At 43.4% G+C, this 20984-nt stretch overlaps 2 protein-coding genes across 4 annotated transcripts in view; one reads left to right on the top strand and one right to left on the bottom strand.

The window, feature by feature from the left end:
- atp6v1c1a (ATPase H+ transporting V1 subunit C1a) overlaps window positions 1–20984 on the top strand; it is a 423473-nt gene that overhangs the window by 48240 nt on the left and 354249 nt on the right. The window lies entirely within an intron of this gene.
- vps13b (vacuolar protein sorting 13 homolog B) overlaps window positions 1–20984 on the bottom strand; it is a 349921-nt gene that overhangs the window by 264139 nt on the left and 64798 nt on the right. For all 3 annotated transcript variants that reach the window (XM_085802924.1, XM_085802922.1, XM_085802923.1), the window contains exon 17: window positions 10181–10365. In XM_085802924.1, coding sequence (XP_085659050.1) covers window positions 10181–10365 — 185 coding nt within the window. The remainder of the gene's footprint in view (window positions 1–10180; window positions 10366–20984) is intronic.

Here is a 20984-nt window from a genome sequence, read left to right as displayed (position 1 = left end):
AGCTCTAGGTCTGGCAACGGGCCCGCAGCAGCTAGGGGGGCTGACAAAAAGAAAAAAAAAAGAAAAAAAGAGGTAGACATTGACAAGTTGGGTAGACCAAAAGCAGCCAGCTGAGCCATTAAGTGCTGATGTAGAAACAATAACTGTCTCTCCCAAGTCAGGAGGGGCTGAAGTAGAAGCAGTAAGTAGGAGCAGGAGGTCTGCTGGCACTTTGCCCAGTACTGACACACAGCAAAAATACAGACACATGCAGAGAGAGTGGGACAGGAAAACAGACAAGGTGAGTGGTTTGTCCTGCAGTTAAAACTAGAGACTAGAGCGGCTCTGGCAGTGGGCAGACACAAGTGTGTGAGGGAGACTTAGCGCTTTTAACAAAACCTTATTTTTCTGTAATATATAAGACTTGACTCTTAGGAAAACAGAGACTTTACAGAAACTTAGAGGACGGTATTAAATGCTTATAAAAATATCCATTATAATTCATTCTACCAGCAAAAAAAAACGCTAAATGAAAGCAGCTACAAAACATTTGGTGTCCTTCTAACAGTGGAGTGGGACATGGCGAATGCAGGAAAACTTCCCTTTGTACACAGGGAACAGATGCATTTCTCATTTGAGGTGGTGGCAGCAACAGCTGCTTCTAGATAAATGAAATGGAGAATGAGCAGTTTACATGAGAAGTGATGGCTCCCACTGCTAAAGAGCCGCACAAACACAAACAGTCCAATCAAGAGTCGATTCTTCTACACCTACTCAAACACAGCGGAGATTTTCAACTCAAGAACCCGAACGGTGCAGCTGATAGACAGACTGGAAAAGTACGAGGCATGAAAACAAATGTGTGTGTGTGTGTGTGTGTGTTTGGGGGCAGGAACAGGAATGTTTCTCCCCATGTAAAAGGCCCAGCACACTGGGTAGCAGAGGTTAGCGTGGCGGGCTGCTGTGCCTATAACGGTTGTGGTGTAAGGATAGTGATGGGGTTGTAAGAGCTGGTGGTAGTGGAGGCTGGGGGTCTAATTTTCATGATTATCATCCCCTCCAGGTGCTGCCTGTCTTTCTGTCTGCCCACTAAAGCAGTGACACATGTTCTCTTGCACTTTCAAAAAAAACCATGGCTCTCCCTGCCACTGAATTACCACAATTAAGGAGTCTTCATGCGGAAGCAATTTGGCCAACACTAATGGGCCTAGGCAGTGGGGTTTTTGGAAGACAGCTTGGAAGACAGTGGGGGTGGGATGGGGTGGAGTGGGGTGGGGTGGGGGGGAGACGACTCTTGAGCGAACGGGTTATACAACAAGTGAGAAAAAGATGAGAGTGAGTGAGAAAGAGAGAAAGAGAAAAGGGAAGAGACAGATGTGCATTCACAGTCATAGCAAAACATGTGCTGTGACATAGAGCCACTTGTAAGGAGACAATTAGCCCGTGGTGAGATAGGCCATTAAAACACAGTTCTGGATGAGAGGGCCTGCCTCTCAATCTCCCATATCCCCAGCCTAATGCTGCCCTGACAAATCTGTTTAGCATAAGAAACAGGGGCATGCTGACTTTGAAGTAGCAGCCAGGGAGGAATGCCACTGTGGTTCCACCATGAGAGAGATGCTTGAAACTACAGACCACAACTAATGACGCTAAACCAGCCCCTCCATCACTGAAATGTTACTCTGGATTACTGCTCTCTCTCTCTTTCTCTCTTTCTCTCTTTCTTTCTCTGACTCAAGATCTCTGCAGCGTCTCTAAAAACTCACGCTTGTTCTCTTTCTCAGGCTTTCTTCCCCTCTCTCTCTCCACTTGACTCATGGAAGAGCATTAAAGAAAAAACAGAGAGAGGCAGAGCAGAGCGTTCTTGTTTATCAATAATCCGCTGAGATCAATATTTATGTCTCAGCTCAGAGTGTGTGTGTGTGTGTGTGTGTCTCTGTGTGTGTGTGTGTGTGTGTGTGTGTGTGTGTGGTGGTAGCCAAGACGTGACTGGGGTTTTGGTGCTGCTGAGGCACTTCAGTGGGAGTTACAGTGAAAATTTATGGACTTGTGACACGGAGCTATGTGCTCAGTTGGCACTAGTCACTAGAGCTTCGATGGGACGGTTGGCTCGCAGCAGGAAGCCAGCTCTGCAGACACTACCAGATGACATAAACACAAACAGATTTATTTGGGGCTGTCATTGATTCAGGGTTTAGTAACATTCAGAGCAGCAGTCTGCTCCAGAGCCCATTTCACCCTACAATGCTTTTTGTTTCATGTCTCCGCGCTGTGCTTCTTTACTTTGTGTGCACAACTATTTTATGACTTACCGACACCACTTTGAACACCTTTAATGTTTGATGCTCCTGATGCTTTCCTGAGACTGCAACAGCAATTTTAGTGGTTTATTTAGGTGAAGACTAGTGCAGTGTATCTGTAAATGCACTACAATCAACAATATGATAATAAATACCTTGCTATAACTGCTCTCTGCATGCCTTAACTTTTCTTATTTGGTTTGTTTGATGAATTATCTGTCGACAAAAGCACATTGTAGGAGTCTACAAGTGTTTACCACCATGGCTGTATGCTTTTTTATATCATATTTCAGGTTGCAAAAGCTTAAATTAACAAGAAACTTCACTGTGTTCATGGCTGCTCATGCTCACTAAAATACAAATCACCTGCCAGGTTCCTTAAAAGCACGATAGATCTTTGAGATCAACTATCAGTTTAAGTGCTATGGTATGTGGTGCCAGTGGTATATTAGATTTGGTGGTAAGTGGAAAGATGCTTCTGAGAAAACATCAATGATTCGTATCAGTGCGCAAAAACAAAAAAAGGTTGGACATGAAAGTCAGGGCTTCCAGATCCTGTACGGGGGATCATCCGTGATCTGCAACATGCCTGCAATCACATCTTATTTCCCATGACAGAGAAGTGGGCTACAGGGGAGAGAAAATCCTTGGCACACTCTCAGTTGCACACTCGATTTTAAAATATCATCTTTCACCAGAAGCCAGTGGACAGTGTGAGGAAAAGGAGAATGATAGATGGAGAATCGTGGTGAGAAACGACAAGCCCGATGTCCCCTGATGAGTGTTTGAAGTCACCAACCATGGGAGGAGATGTGTGTGTGTGTGTGTTTTATGTGTCAGTAAGTACATGTGCAAAGTGGTTGTTTGGTGAAAGCTGACTTGAGATGTTTGATGAAGGAGCAGACCTCAAGCACTTCATGTTTCTCTCATCCCATTAAATATATAAATACTCATGTAATCCAATATCTAATTGTGGGAGAGCACAACAAACTGTGCTTTTTTTTTTGTTTTTTTTCCTTTGCGTCTCTGACTGACTCTGCTGGCTTCACTCAGCAGCTCTGAGCTGAAATGAGCGACAGAGAAAGAGCAGAGAGCTTAAGGAAGACAAAAGAAAAGAGGAAGGTCTGAGTCTGGATTGACTTAAAACATCATCACAATCTGCCAGGAGTGGGGTGAGGGCCGTCTGTAGCTCATTGAAGTTTTCATTGACAAGAACCGTCTCAAGTTCCATCCAAGATTTATTTATCAGTTCTCTGATGCTGACACAACGTGTTTTTAATGTTAGAAATAAGGTTGCCTATGGATGAGAAAAAAAAGAAAAGCCTGCTTTCTTTCCTTCCCCTCCTGCTTTCTTCCTGCTCTGATGTCAATCCATGAAGCAGACAACTAGACAGGCAAAAATGTCTCTCAAACCAATAAGTTACCTCTTCAAAGAAGTATGGATACTTTAGTGAGGGGCCAGGCCACGCTGAAACAGACATCTCAGGGTTTTCATTAAGCTTCCCATCTCTTTACTGACATTTGTGACAACCACAGACCAAGAAAAAAAAACAAAAAAAAGAAAGGATCGTTCTTCCGTCTTTCACTTTCATTGTTCCACAATGAAAACGGGCTAAGTGTATGGGCCCCGTTAGTATATGACAGGGGGCAAACCTGCACGTTCCTCTGGCATGTCTTGATTAATAGTTGGGAAACATTAAGGTTATGAGTAAGAAGGCCATGTCAGCCAAAATCTGCACAGGAAAACATTGGAAAACTAAGCTGCGGAGTGTCACAGCCAAGGACTGTGTTACCAACAACAGCAACACACCACAGAGGAGAGAACAAGATAGACTGGGCATATTCTGGGACCAGACAACATTAAATGCACCGCGAACTAGGGATCAACTTATTGAGGTGACAGAATGATATGAAAATGAACACTTTTTTTCCCCTCCAATAACACAGAGCTATTACCGACACTTATACTATGCCACAGCGTCACAGGGGGATTTGCGTCAGACCCATGCTCCTGAAGGCAGTTAGATCACAGGGATGTGAACTGCTGGCCATGACAGCAGCAGCCTTTTTCATGCAGTGCAAAAATGCGTAAAAACTGTTGTTGACACGGCCTTTCTAAAGAGACTGCACTTGTTTCCAAGCAATGGGAAATATCAGTGTGAAGAAAAGGATAAATAAGGCTCCCTGACGTAACCTTGAATAGTCTTGGGTCTGTTTTCCACTCTTTTCTTTATTCCTCTCCTGACCACTCACTCCACCACCACCACCACCACCACTTCTATGTGTTGGGAGAACTTGTAAAAACAAAAGACTTGTTTTAATAATGATACTGTTATGAGTGAGAGCATAAGTCCTGTGCTATTATTATCAACATGCTTCTAGTGGCTACGCAATGAGAGCATAAGGCTCACACTGTATCCAAACATTCCCGTCGTCATTTACCTTAAATGGGATCGTATGCTGTGAGTTCAGGAGTACCTATAGGATTTGGGAGGTGGGCACGCATGCATCTGTGCACATACACATCTGTGTGCGTGCATAACCTGACACTCAATTAGGTGCAAAAAGCTGGGTTTAATAGAACCGATAGTTGGTTGTGTTTCTGGGCACCGAGATCTCTTTATTTCCTTCTTTCCACCACCCTTCCCTCTGCCTTTTACTTTTCCTTTTGTCTTTCATTTTTCATTCTTCTCATTATATCATTTACTCTCTCTCTTCCTCTTACTCTGTTCTCCCCCCCTCCACCTCCAATATCTGTCATGCTTAAGTTATGTCACAGCTCGTATATCACCGAGCAATCATCTAGAGCACGTCTGGTGACCACCACCAACCAACTTCTGCCTGACTGCCCCTCCTCCCCCCTCCATCATGGTCCAGACCACCACAGAGCTCTGTGGCCAGGAAACCAGCTGTGGTAGCTGCATTAAGGCCGAATCCATTACTGGTGGAAATGCCAACATTATGCTGATTTAAATTACCTTTAGTATTTTCAAAAATGAAACCGAAAAAAAAGGAGAGCCAGATGCAACGACCAACAAACTTAACAGAATCACAGAAAGTGAGTATAGTCTTAGTTTCTGCTCAACTTCCTTTAGGTGGGTTGAACATCCTGCACCGGTCCCATAATAGTTCATTCAGGGAGATAGATTACTGCTCAAGGTTAATATACAAAACAAACACACTAAGATGTATAAACAAGTGAGCCTGGCCCAGATTGAAGGGGAAAAAAGGGGAAAATGATTGATTTGATAATGTTTAATACAGCTGTCTGTCACTTTATCTGATATCAGAATCAGAATCAGAATTACTTTACTGATCCCCAGAGGGGAAATTCTTGTTTTGGTACAACAAGGCAAATGGCAAATTGATTTTCTTCAATGTCATTTCAGTTTGATGTGTAGACCATGTGGTGGATATCAGTGGCCGTAACAAGTCAACAAGTCAAATAGCGCTCAGCTTCAACTCACTTCCAGGCAGATTACACAAACAGGGTGGAAAAAAACTGAAGTTATGAAGCATTTCAAACTCTGGCTGTGTTTAAAAGAGGACGCATAAGCAACATCATCCATCTTTTATAATGAAGAGTTGCTACAAGACTGAAGCATCGAGGCCCAGAGCATCAAGGGCTTTACTGTGCCCTGTCACGGATGCAAGGACACAACCAACAAACACACTTCTAATATCCGTTTAATAAGCGAGACGAGTGGAAACACAAAAAGCACAACAGTATAATAACGCACATGCAAAAAGGCATTGTAACTACCACATATGCACAGTGCATGGCAGGGGGATGATCACTTGTACCTTAGCCAGAGCTGTACCATCTGCGGGTTGAGGTGCACTCTGTGAATCGTCACTAACCTATAAACACATGTGTTGAAACTGAAAGACTTAGTATGTCCACCGGGGACGTACTGTAAGTGCATGAATCAAAATCCAATAAAGCTATCATCAGCAGGGACATACATGACGAATATAATAATAAACCACACAGATTCTGTCTCCTCATGGCAACATGCAGACTACATCAGTCGCTATAGGATCCATGATGATGTTTAAATGTAATTGTCAACATTTGTTTAAACACTGAGTGAGATAAAACTGTAGGTGGTAACTAACTATTAAAATATGAAACACTTTGATAACTGTGGGCCAAACACTCATTCAAACTAACACATTTCTCTTTTATGTGTTTGTGTAATGTTTAATGTTTTGGTTTTGTATGTTTTTAAGATTGCTGTGCTTTCTCCAAGTCTCTAGGATGATGTAATGTGTCACAGAAATCAAACAAAGGCAGCAGCAGCAGCAGCAGCAGCAGCAGCAACAGTAGATAGATAAAGCCACTGACTATGTGTTGATAAAATGCACTGGCAAAAAATGACTGGTGCGTGGAGATTACACGTTTACTGAGCCAAAAGTAGACACACACTCAGTATCATCTAATGCACAACATACTGTACGCTGACAAATGTACACAGGCTCCATTGGACATCGCTGTGGTCAGCATGCTGCCAGCAGTGGTAGGCAGGAATTACTGGCTCCTCCACACTGCTTTTGATGCTTCTGCTACTACTATGGCTCCTGTTGCAAACCATGAAGACTGGAAGTATAAATAAAGAAAACATATAACATTGGCAGGCCACTGACAATCACATGAGACGAGGAGGGAAAGAGAAAAGAAAAAAGAAAAAAGAGGATTAGAGGAACATATGAGACAATGAATTCAAGACGAGAGAAGAGTGACAGATGGAAAAAAAGAAGAGACAGGGAGAGAAATCAAGTTGGCAGCAAGGACTTGCACAGAAAAGATGGAAAGAAAAGACAACAGTAAAATCCAAGCAGCAAAAACAAAAGAGAGGATTTTTGTCAAGTCAAAGAATGTAAATACTTTACACAGCAGGGCAGAGCTGCAGAAAAGGCACAGAGTTGTTGTTACCTCCACTGGGCAGCTGACACTGGTTAAACTTGGGAGGATGGGGGGGCACATACTGTAAGAGTGTGTGCACTAATGCGTACACAAACGCACACACACACACACACACACACACATCTCCCTGTGGATCACCACTCCTTTCTGACCAGACAACCAGACACATAAAAGATGACAGGCTGTTTTCTGCGGAGCTCACCAGTAAAATACAACAACTAGTGTGAGCTTCACTGTGTGCGATGTATAAGGAAAACGCTGGAATAACGTTTCACCGCAGATAACAACAAAACCGTGGTGACGTCGTTCCTACAACACCACACAGACGTTTTGTACAAACCAGGCTGTGGAGCCACAGCGGCAGTGACTGACAACATCTGATTCTCAAGGAAAATACAATTTTACGGTTTGTTTTCTGATTTCACTCATTCGTCTCTGGGCTCGCCGACCGAAGCGCGGGGCTATACTGCATCACGCTGCTCGCCGGCTTCGTGCTGCAGCTGCCAGTGAGCAGCACAAACTTGAAGTTTTACAAATCCTAGCGGCTGCGTTCCAGTCAGCTGCGATGATTTAGGGTCTCTGACTGTTGCTTTAATCTGAGTCCACCAATTATTTTCAAGAACATTTTACAGTCTGTCAGTACTGTGAGATTAAAACTGAAGTTTTTGTTTTCTTAACCCCCCCCTCTTTGCTGAATTATGGAATTTCCTCTGGACAGGGAATAAAATCTCAGACCCAAAATGGCTCCCCCGCGAAGGACACTTACCATCTGTGTTATCAGCTAGACCTCAATATGAAACACCTTCCACTATTGAAAAGCCCCATAACATCAAAAAGGAAATAACGGAGGAGGAATTCCTTGAGGAATGAAAAAAGCACATGTTCAAAGCAAACAGCTTTTGTTTGCCTGTTCAGCGTGTGTGAGCGTTATGTCAGCTCTGTCCCGGCCGATGGCTCGATGCCCGCTGGCTTGTGACACCAGAACGAGCACAGAACTTAAATCTGGATGCAGATCTGAAAAAAAAAAAAAAGACCTACCGCCTCTACCACAAACCCAGCCAGCTCACAAGTCACACTAAGCACAAATGCAGCCACTGCGAAGACTGCAAACACTTTTACCACAAGAAGTGAGCAACCCAGTGTCAGCAGTTTTATAATGCAGTTTGTATTTGACACAGGATTCACCAGGACTAATGATGACGAGAGGCCTTTGTAGAAATCACACCAGGTTTGTCTTGGGTGAGGAAACAAATGAGAGTGAAGCAGAGGAGTGAGAAGGAGGGAGAGAGGGAGAGAGTACAGGTAGTGAGCTCTGTATGACGTCACGGTGTGGACACAACCACAGTTACCACAGGAACCAAAACTATGATGCTAGGTTGCACTGGGTGTGAGGCAGATGCTCTGCAGCAAACATCGTCCACAACAGTTCACAATAAGCAACACTGCCAAGTGAACTCCTTTCTCCTCTTTTTCCAGTTCTCCTCCACAATTACGCTGTCACACACCGAGGACTGAGACTAGGGAGTGGGACAGCTAAGATCTTCCTCGGGGCCTAAGAGTGTCACAATTTCAAAAGCAGATCTATTTGGTTATATCATAGGAATCATTGCTGTGTTTTTCCCCCAACATATACTTGCACAACACATCACCTATTCCCCTTCACTCGCCTGCCTCCTAAGCTCGAACTCTTTCCCCCACTGCTCTTTTTCTAACCTGCCAGCACATGAACCAGATGTGCAAATGTTTCTCTATGTTGCTAGTCAAGCCCCATTCCAAGAGAAAGGCAGAGTGAGGGGAGAGGAATATTTGACTTCACTCCACGGGAGACCAGTTTCATAAATTTTGGCGGCTACACAACGGTGAAAAAGGTAGCTTGGCTGGCTTGGCCGAGGGAGAATGTTGACGGCATACCAAACAACGTGATCCTAATGAGTTGGAAAATCCCTGGCCCTCCAGAGGACTGTCCAGATGCTACCGTCATGAGAAACGCTACTGTTTTATTGAATTCAGGCTCCCCTCCTTTTCTTTAACAAGGGGCAAAATTTATTATTTGACCATTAAGGCATCCTGGGCGACATGAAGCGTAAAACCGTTTCAGAGTTAATTTGCCCTAGGCTGCAGGACCAGTACCCCACACCAGGCACAAGACAAGTTGAGCTTTATGCCAAAATATCCCACATGAACATGTGAGTTTTGGAGGTGTAGCACCGGTATAGGGTCACAGAGCTATGGGCAAATTGGGCAGCTGCTATCAGGTTGACTTGTTGTGGGTAAATGATGCACAATGTGCTGAGTCCTGAATCATAACTACAAAGATTTTCACAAGAGGATCAAATAACGCTGGCTCCAGCCAAGTCCATATATCTCTCTTGACACTTTACTGGTACTAAAAAAACAATCTTTATATTCCATATACAAGTAAATAAATGAAAGGCAACAAATATACTTTACTAGAGTTCAACAAATCAGCTACAATAATAAAAACATTAACATCTAATGCAACAGCTTAAAAGAGACCAGATGAGTAAAGCGATGTAGTTTGGTCTCTGTTCTTTGACAACTCATGGTTGAAGTGCAGAACGAGCTGTTGGGGGACACATAAATCATGTGTGTGGGTATGTTCTTATTTTGCCAAGTGACTAAGTTGCCATTTAAGAATTATAATTGCTGCTCTCCAATAACAACTGCATTATGAAAACAACTGAAAAAAAAAAAAAAACCAAGAGCCTGTTGCAATGCGAAGCAATAACAAACACATGCCCTGGAAAAATAACCAGCTGTGCAGACCTGGTTTTAATGTCCATCTCAGGTGTTGCAATGACTAATGGACAGCTCACAGTACAGGTGTATTTCAACGTTGCGGAGATGTGGGGATGAGATTTGTGATGGGAATGAGATTTTAATCGACTACAGGACCTCCTGTGGAAGAACAGAGAAGCTCAGTTCACATGGTTTATATACATAAGTTATTTACCTGGAGCTTTGTACACCTCATTGAGCAGGCTTTCGCTGAGTGTCAGTGGGGCTCCATTGGTCATGCTGTGGGTCCAACTCTGACAGATTGCTTGAAGCAGAAGAGTCTGTGCCCTGGTGGCCTGCACGGTGAAATGGGGAAGCTCAAAAATACACTCTGTGGTGGGGACTGATGACCTCTTGCTCCTGCAAAAAACAAAAAAGGGGGACAAGAGGAGAAGAAGAAGAAGTTAGGAGGAATAAGTGGTTAGATGAAGTGCTGTGCACAGAGACACAGAGTCACGATGGAGTGACAATAACAAATGAAAGAACGGAGAGTTGCTAACATAGACCAAATGAAACAGACACTGGTGGAAACAAATGGTTCACAACTTCCACGAATCCATCAATATCACATCGCAATATAAAACAGCTCATCGATAGCACGAACGGCCAAATCGGTAGAACTACATTCCAACAGCAAATTGAAGAAGTACCAAGTGCAAGCCAAGCTTTCCTTAGTTACTTGGCAGGTAGGCCTAGTTTGCCTCTTTGCCACCGACCCTTCTCTCCCCTCCGTCCAAACTGTGATGATGATTTATGTGAAGATATGTACAGCCCAGAAACCTGACCCCGAAAAGAATCTCTACGCATTTGACATTTCATCTGTCTCCAAGAGTGTGGAGGGAGAGTTTGTGCAAGTGTGTGTGTGTGTGTGTGTGTGTGTGTGTGTGTGACAAGCTGATGAGTTGAGCGTTGAGGGGGATGAGGTAACACCACAGTCAGATGTGAGTCCTCCAGGCCCCTGTCCATCAGAACCTCAGTGGACCATGCTCTCATCTATCATCTGACACACACACACACAATACATATACACGTTTTTTTTTGTTTTTTTCATTTGCTCCTTAATTCCTCGTTTCTTTTGAAACATATTCAGACACACTTCCCTCACGTCTCTGATACCACACGGACAAACATCTTGACACACATTCGCTGCCCCTTCAAATCCCTGCATCAGGTCTCAGAGCTCCTTTCTTTTTTTTTTTTCTTTTTTTCCTGTCCAGTCTGTGAAGTCATGGATCCTCACTTCTTCAGATCCCATGCATGACATCAGCAACAGCGGAGGGAGGGATTCCCCGGCCGACACACACACACACACACACCAGCGGAGGCATGGCATTAGACACAGTGTTGAGTGTGATGGAGCACTTGTCATTGCTATGACTACTGATCTCTATTCTTCACATCTCTCGCTCCCTCTGCGTCCCCAGGAAAAACACCCAGGAGCCTGAACTAAACACTGCAAAACAAGTCTGTTTGGTTCCACCTCTGTGTCTCACCCCCCCCTCTCTCCCCCCCGTCCCCCCTCCTCCACTGCTCTGCTGAGAGATTGACAGTACTTTTTTTGGAGGAGGGAGACATATGTTCTCCTCACTACATACTGTAATGGAAGCAAAGAGGGACTGCCTTCCTTGTGAGTGGTACTTTCGATGAAAATAGAACCGTGACTAATTCCTGGGATGGCTGCAGCGTGTCAGGAACGAGCATCACAGTTCATTTAATCACACATCCATTTTGGTCTGGTCCCAGTTCAGAGTGTGGGATATGTCACGGGGTCTTTCCCTCTGCTCAGCAGCTCTGCAATCGTTTAACTCCTCTGCTTCCCTCTCGCTCTCGCTCTCCTCTGCGTGTCTCTTTATCTTTCCCTTTCTTCTGCTCCTGGGTGGTTCGGTAGGGTGACATGAGCTGTTAGCTGCTCACAGGCAGGTCCAGAGTTCCTAACCGCCTGCGTTCTCCAGGGGGAACTCGTATGAGACAGAAGGCGAGAGAGAGTTTGATAAAGAGAGATGTGAGGCTACAGGAAAAACAAAGAGAGAGAGAGAAAGAAAGAGAAAGAAACTCCAAACCTGACAGGGTCAATGAGTTTACCTTGATAGCACACATTTTGAATTCCCTGGCAACATGTGGTGGATTTGGCACCATGGTGAACCATGCAATGTCATGCTTCTCGCCTATTAAAATTACTACTGTTGCATGCTATACAGCAAGACATCAATCAAACTGTTTTTCATGTGCGTTTTTTGTGTGTGTGTGTGTGTGTGTGTTCAAATGCCTGCACACACACACTCTCAACGTGTCTGCGTGTGTGTACACTTAGCTAGATATCACTGCTGAACAGAAGAAAGTGAAGGGGACCCAGCAAAAACAATGTCCCCACATGCGGAGCAAATGTGCCTGCAAAGCCACTTCAATGGGAGGACTGGCAAGGGATGAAAGTTTGTTGGCTTATTCGAGTGTTTATAGCGTTTCAGGGGAGCTGTCACGTGCATGCGGTCGTCTAAAACTTTAATTATGCACCTGTTTTTATTATATTATGCCCAGTTCTTTGCAAACAGCAACTTGGATCCTGGAGCTAAATGAGAAACAGAGACTCTCATTAGGGTGTTTTGGGAATGCTGGATGTGAGGAGGGCCAGACACTCATCGGATTTCATTAAGTATATGGCACAGTCAGTGTTTTCTTACTGCAACATGGTAAACATCTTTCTGGCACGCAGCTCTTTCTCAGTTACCAGCAGTGCTTTGAAGGGAATAAAGCGTCCAAAAGGAAAAATAGCAGCGTTAATACCTGTTGCATCCACAGCAGCAACAAATACAAACACTATAACATACTGTATCTTCGATCCTGGAAAACATATGCATGCAACTAAGAAAATACAATTTACTGCTTTAGCACAGATTCCATATTAGAAAAAAAAAACGGAGTCTGTAGCCTGGGGAGCAAAACTCATTAAAGCATACTTCTACTCTTATAAAGTGGAGACCCACCAGATTTGGGCCCACGATTCATTTTGGATCCTGACGCATAATTTAAGAAATCAGGTCCTTGGCTTGAACTCCGGTGCCTCGTTGAATAGGCTGTCTGTGACCTCACAGTAGTCCTTTAAAGTCAATAACTTTTTTTTATTAAAACACAGAGGCCACCAGGAATATGTTAGAAGGAAATCAAAATTAGTCAAGAGTTATGAAAAATTAGGTGTTTCAATTTCAGCGGATGAAATATGCTTTCCTCTGGTGTATTTCAACAACATTAGGCCTCATTTCCTGACCTGTCCCCTGTTGGTGCCGTGACTGAGTGACGAAGAAGTAGACCGAGGCTAGGACAGGCCAGTTGGCGGACCTGCTGACTGCTTGGCTAGGTGAACTGGCTGACAGGCTGGCACAGTCCAGTCTGTCCAGTGTCCCCCTGTCAAAATCAGGCAAAACAGGGTATAGTGTTGTGCAGAGGGCATGAGTCAGAGTCCTGAGCGCCACACCAGCTGTGGTGCTCTTTGCCTAGTCTGCTTCCTCAGTATACATGCTCAAATGTGAACATAAAGCAGGGGCTGCAAATTATTTTTTTTGTGATTAAAATGAATTAGTGAAATCTACAAGTGAGTAGAGCCCACACAAAATAATTTGTGCAACTGCCAAACATGGATTACAGTAGAGCCATTTACTGATATGTTAAACCATTACGAATATAAGGTATCACTCCTGAAGTGTAACCTTCCACTTAAACAGCCCCCCGCTCCAATATCAGCACCAAACCCCTTTCACATCATTATAGCTCATATCCATTTGGGCCATTGGTTCCCAGGCTAATCAGCTCCTCGGTCTGGTCTGACTGTGGTCACGACTATATATAGAGAAATACAGCTGGGGCTCCAGCTAAACAGCTGTGATTGCTGCCTTACAGAGGCCACACACACACACACACACACACACACACACACACACACACACAAAAAAAAACAAAGACATATTCACACATAAAACAAAATGTACATACCTGTACAGACGCAAATACATTTTTTTGTTTCCAAATATGCACATAGTATACTTGCATACCGACACATTCCTGTCACACAATCACACATGTATACACACCTGTACGCGGGTGAACAAACCAGTAACAGCAGGTTGGTCAGCCAGAGCACGATCAACAGCAGTAATGAGGCCAGAGCTGACAAGGCGTCTGCTGATCTAACAACCTGCAAGTGAAACAATTACAAAACTATAGCTGCCGATGCTAAAAAAGCCTGAGAAGACTGTGGTCTATACTATTTACAACTAACAAGCAGAGGCAAGAGAAGAATAGAGAGACTGCAAATGTTCGGGTCATATGTTATTCTCCAGGTAAAATAATACCTCACATGGGGAGTCTCAATAAAAGAAGCCGTTTGGAAAAGCTCCTGTAAAAACTCAAGAGGAGCAGCGCTATTGAGTGTCTCAAGTGTTTTTGCAATTAAGTTACATACATGTAGAGGTCCAGCATTATGTGGACATCTATGTGTTGGCACTAATGCAGATTTTCTGACAGAGAACATTAAGGAGAGAGAAAGCGTTAAGCAAAGTGGATCACCTAAACTGCAGGTCCAGATGTGGTCAGCAAATTCTTTCTGGCTGGAGCTACAGAGCAGAGCCAGGCCGACTAATGTGAATGTCCATGACTGACTGACTCACTGAGTGACTGAGCTGGGTGATCCAGTTACACCACTGGTCAGCTGAATGCCATGTGACTTAGTCATGAAAATAATGATTAAACCATTAACTGATCTTACCCACTGGTCATGGCTATTTGGAAATAAAACGGTGTTTGTTCCAAAACAGAAAAAAACATAGAAATGAGAATAGGTTTATTGGAGATTCAGCTGCAATAAAAAAAATACTGTATATGTGACCACAGAGGGTAAGAGAGGAACAAAAAGATAAAAGGTACAGTATGTATGTATTCTTACAACACAGAATACATACGAAAGTGCTCAAGAACATGATGTACACTAAGTTCAAGCCAAGGCATGATTGTGTGTGATTAGCCTATAAAACTATAAAACACTGCTACCTAATATTAAAGTATTATCAATATTTTATGGATATACAGCTACTGGTTCATCCAAGCACTAGTGTTGTCACACGTTGCCAGCAGGAGCTGCACAACCCCCTCCTCTCCCTGAGCTAATGCCGGGACGTTGTAAACAAGGTGTTTACAACACCTTTCCAGGGTGGAAAGTGGGACAGAAGACACCTCATAAAAAATAATAGAAAATAAAATAACAGGGACAGTAATTGGGTCTAGAAAATTAATAAAAAAGTTGTGTGTTGGCTCTGTCAGAATGAATAGACGTCAACCTGCAAGGGAAGAAGACTGTTGGCGCTCCTACCTCAGCCAGCCGAAAATAAAGAGTTCAAATTAAAATTCCTGATTAATCAAGAGTGAAATCAGTCATTAAGAAATCTCTATTCAAGACAGTAGAAGAGACAAAAAGTCAACAAGACTGTCCATCAATTTTAACCGTCTTCACATTGTGCCACTTTCTCTTGACTTTAACTTATCTGCGTCTATTTACAAAGTCCACAGCAACACCAATTCATTACGGGCTGACATATTTGTCTAATAGATGCAGCAGATAGCCACTGTTTTGAGACTAGTGATAAGTTATCTGAAGTTTCTACAAATCATTCACTGTCACACACCCAAGTGTGAGTGACCAACAAAAACATTCTCCAGCTGAGAAAAACGAACATAATCCTCTGCTGCTATTGTCTCCCCAATGGAGGGAATCATGTTGAAAATGGAGGGAAGGGAAGGGAAGACTGACAGCTTGTACCTTCACTCCTTTTTCTCCTCCTTATGGTGCAGATGATGCAATTCCCCATCTCTCCAAGCCAAGGTCAGCGACCCCTCTTGAAAATAACCAGAGTGAATTATGGGCTGCTCTCAAATCCCCTCTTTTATCTTACTACAAAAGACTCACTACAGTGTCTCGCAAAGCCTCCAAATGAACATTATAAATCATGCAAGAACTTCCAAAACTGAACACTAACTCGGGGGATGGAGAAACTTGTCATTTTACCACCTGGATGTCAAATTGTCAATTGAGTTGAGGAAAAATGCTCCCATAAAAAATCATCGCAAGAGAAAAACACAACTAAAAAACAACAGAGCGAGATGTTGAAAAATGATGGCGAAGAAAAATAAATGCACCTGTGACTAATGTATTACATGTCTCGCAGTTTGTTTCATGGCTGTACATGGTCTATATCATTGGCTTGATGTGAAATGTACTAAGTGGAGCCACTGCTCAGCCTCTGACATAAAACATTTAGTGAACGCTGTTTGCAAATGTCTCGCAGCAGCAATCATTACAACTCAGCTCTGGCCTCTTGAATGTGACTGAACTGTGAAAGAATCTGAAGCGATGAAGATGATTTTCCAGATTTTACTCAACTTTTCCCCGCTCACAGTGAGATTACATACAAGTGACAGTGCTTAGGAAAATCAATAGACAGTTTTAAATGTGCATTTATTGTTCTATAAAAGCATCAGAGTAACTGACAACCATCTTTTACTGCTGCGATTTATACAATCTGACTCATGTTACATTCTTTTACCTTCTTTTAGTACATTTTTATTTTTTTACCTGAAGATACTCTGTCCCATGGCACTCGCTCACTGCATTTTTCCTCATGTAAATCTAGTCCTGTGATTCTGCTGGTGCAATTAAGTGATTACGGTTCTGTTTTACCACTCAATCCCAATGCCTTATAATGGCATCCACTTTCTAAACCAAAACCTCAAACTCAAAGTCTCTGTGCTGCTGGAGCTGGGAGTGAGTTAGAGGGTGGCAGAGACTGCAGTCGTGGCCACAGCGCAGACTTTTGTGGTTCCCCAGGGTCAAAGGTGTTCCATGTGTGCATTTCTCAGTCATCAGTCCTGAACAGTTCAAACTCTTCACAGAAAGAAACACTTCGCACACACACATACACACACACACACACAGTTTCCCTGTCTTCTTCCCATCTGGAGCAACCCTGACGCAAAACACACACATATGTGCACAACTTTGACACGCACACACACACAGACACACAGACACACACACAAACAGATCCATTCTCAGGAGAGGGCTTCATTACACAGGGATTACTAAAAGAAATGTTTTAATCAAGTTGTGCAGACAGCTGCAGACTGGAAGGCGAGAAAATGGCAATGACGTGGTTCATCAGGCGTTAAAGGAAAACACATCAAGAGGCCTGTGTGTGTGTGCATGTGTGTGTGTGTGTGTGTGTGTGTGTGTGTGTGCGTATAGTGGTGTGTCTGTGTGTGCATGTAGCTTCCTGCCTCTGTCCAACATGTCCAGCTGTGGAGAACATGCGGTTCCTTATATGGATAAACAGAGATAGGAGATCTCTGTCCAGAGACTAACAGACCTAATGTCACATTTTTTACTTTCAGGATTCGCTGAAGGCTTTTCATTACACCCCGTTGTCCCCGACAACAACAAACGCAGGCCCTCAACGGAAGCACCGGCTGTCCGTTATTTTTTATCCAGATTAGTCCTCTTCAGTATTATTCTCCCAAGGCCTTTGACCTTCACACAGATGTATGGTCATTGACAGAAAGAACACAGACTCCAGTGAGTGAGTTTTTTTTTTTAATTCCCCAAAGCTGCTTGGTAAAATAAAGATTTGATTTATTTTTCATTGCAGTAGCAATTATGTTTCCTCTATACCGTCATTAATAAACTGCACATTTTTACTCAAGCGGTGAAAACTGCATAGATTAGGCTGGAGTCTGGGAAGCAACGGAGCAGCACCGAGGCCGGGTGGGGAGGAGAGGACAGTGGAATGCACACCACAGTAGATGATAATCCACTCAGAGCTGATAATCCATCTACCCTTCCCTATTTCCCACTGTTTTCCTTCCCTCATGCTTCGGTGCCTAAGATGACTAATTCGGGCATTAATAGAGTCTTTCAGTCGACTGAGAACATCTACAGCTGCTCGTGAATCCAACTATCTCGACTTGGCCCGCGCAGTCTGCTCAGTACGTCTTACGGTATAGTTAAAATCCAAAAGATATTCTTGGATTGCAAATATATTGCCTCTTGAAATCATTACGGCCCTATAATATACACTTTGGGGCTGAGGTAAAAAAAAAAACCCCATGTTGATTTAAGCTACCAAAATGACAGTTGTAATCATAAAGGCAAATACGTACAGCAGAGTGACTGTGGCTCCTGTAGCACCAAGCAGTTAAAACATTGAAAGAAAGGGCTTGGAGGCCTCCATTACAAAACTGAAATGTCAATCACGCAGAGCACAAGGGTTGCATTCGCTGATGCCATTTCCTCATTATGAGGCTCCTCAATACGTCCATTGATCTCTGTCAAGCCATAAAACCAAATAAAACTGTCTGACACCAGATGTAGAGGCGAAAAAAAAAAATCTTTACCACAAAGTTGGCCAAAACACTGTGCCACATAAAACATGATGTTTCACCTTGCAGCTCACAGGCCTTTACACTCCTGCACTTCGACAGGAAAAGTGGAACAATATTACATCATATGCCATTCCAGGTTTTTAATATACACCTGTTAATACATAAATCCTACTTGTTGCAGTGTGTCTACATCCATTCAGTTTAATCATGTGAAAACTTTTTTTCCCCTTCTTTCTGTAAACACAACCATGCTCCCTCAAGAACAGTGAATGGCCTACATCATGGATTGCCTTGTTCAACAAAGATGAATACTGCTGCTCTTATGGCCTCCGAACCACAACTCAAAGTTGAGCATGACCACAGCAACCACACGGTGATTTAAGGTCATTCAATTATCTTTCACTGTAACGGCTCTCAGAAACTTTAACCCCAGCTGCACAGACCGATTGGATAAGACACCGAGGAGTTGCACAAGTGATTACCTCATTATAAAAATCCACACAAATCAAAAAGTTTGGTTGTGGGACGCAAGAATTGATGCAGAATCGGTGAGTGTGACATCATTCGCAAAAGATCTGTCGTGTGTCATATAAATGTACACCCAGAGCACAGAAATGAAACTTTTCCATACAACAGCCACTCCCAAATCAGTTTGCGGCAGCCAAAATCTTTGTACCGGTCCAACTTGTCGATGATGACATTGCCTGCCAAAATGGCCGAGTAGACAAATGGAGCCGCGGCAAGTCCATGTTCTCACCAATGAATACTGTTCATGTACATTTGGTAAATTTGACGTTGAGATCTCTGTGGCTCACTCCTGAAGGACAGAGAAAGCATTTGTCCTCCTGTTTCTTGGCTGGGCGAGGAGACATAGACCAGGAGCAGCTTGCTATGACTAACTATGAACAGGAGTAATGAGGCATTACAATCACACCAGAAGCCTCATGCCTCAGATGCCTAAAGAAGCATTCATAAATCACAAGGAGTCTAGACTACTGGTCCAGACAGGGTAATGGACTTCTAAACTTCACATAAAAAATAAAAAAAAATCCTACAGGTGGTGCTAAAAGCTGAACTAACCATTGACAATGTAATAGAGTTAGACCAATAATTAGATATCAAGGGAAAACCAACATTCTTTTCTATTCAGAAACATTCACAAGGCAAGTCAGCTTTTTGTGGCTATATAACATGCACCTGTAATGCCACATGCTTTAAGAAATTATCCCCTCAGAAATAGCAGAGTGTGGAACAGGGGCTGCTAAAAACGCCACATAAAAGCCGGCGCAGGGGCTAAATTATGGCCTGCGACGCAACGAGCCACACCGGGCGGACTGCTGCTGCTGGTTTGTTGGTGAGCCCCAGCTTTGGCCTTGGTCGTCAGGTGGCCCTGCATAACGAATGTAATATGGTGCGAGTCCATGTGTGTAAAGTGAGAGTGTGAGGTTTGGTTTTGAGGACATCAATGCCGGTTGCAGGCAGCGCTACCATCCCCTCCCTTTAACGCCACCTCCTTTCACTCCTGCGTTTCTGCAGCCAGGCACTGATTTTATCTGGGATAGCAGTTTAACAGCCAGACCAATTGAGGCTCTCTGTGGATTCCCTGTGGAGCTGGTGGCCCCATACATTGCCTTTCATTAAGGATAAGTACGGCCTGATGCATCTCAGCTGCAGTTTTAATTCACTGGGAAGGAAAGTTCTTTTTTTTTTTTCTTGCTTTTTGGTTACCAAAATAACTGGTTGGCGAATCCAAAGACTTATGTATATATTTAAAGGGATAGTTCAGCATTTTTGCATATTGCCATTGCCATAATCCCTATAGTCTTAGGAGTAGGTTTGTTACCTTTATTTGTTGGTGCAAGCTATTTTTAGAACGGCGGAGCAGAGCCGCGAGCTGCTCAGAGCTACGCTACAGAGGCTAATGGGAATTCTTTGTTTCCCTCATCAAACTCATCAAATACACAATCCAACAACTCCACAACGCTCTGGTGGACAAGCTGTTACCTGCACATTCACCACACTATGAGATAATAATGGAATAATTGTTTTCGAGGTAAATTCATGCAAAACCGCTGATGCGCGTTCCCGTCAGTAGCAGTTTTTCAGCAAGCAGTCTCTGCTTTTACTTCGAAAACAACTCTGTCTCGTAACGTTCCGTTATTATCTCATAGCGTGGCGAATGTGCAGGTCACAACTTGTCCACCAGAGCGTTTCTGAGTTGTTGGATTGTGTATTTGATGAGTTTGATGAGAGAAACTAAGAAATCCCATTAGCCTCCGTAGCGTAGCTCTGAGCAGCTTGCCGCTCTGCTCCACCGTTCTATAAATAGCTTGCACCGACAATTAAAGGTAACGAACCTACTGCTAAGACTATAGGGATTATGGCAATGGGTCAATTTGCCAAAATGTTGAACTATCCCAGGAAGCAAAAATCTTGTTACTGAATGCACAAGACAGAAAAACTCAACTTTGATCAAATTCTTATAATCGACAATGACTTTTCTCTATAAATGTAGTTCATTGAGCGATAACAGTGAGTGCTGGTAACTGGTTGGTGAGAAA

The sequence above is a fragment of the Trachurus japonicus genome, chromosome 16, assembly GCF_045865225.1.
Source record: "Trachurus japonicus isolate A0001 chromosome 16, Traja_1.0".
NCBI lineage: Eukaryota > Metazoa > Chordata > Actinopteri > Carangiformes > Carangidae > Trachurus > Trachurus japonicus.
Note: the sequence above shows the minus strand (reverse complement) of the source record. Positions and strands in the feature narration are given on the sequence as shown.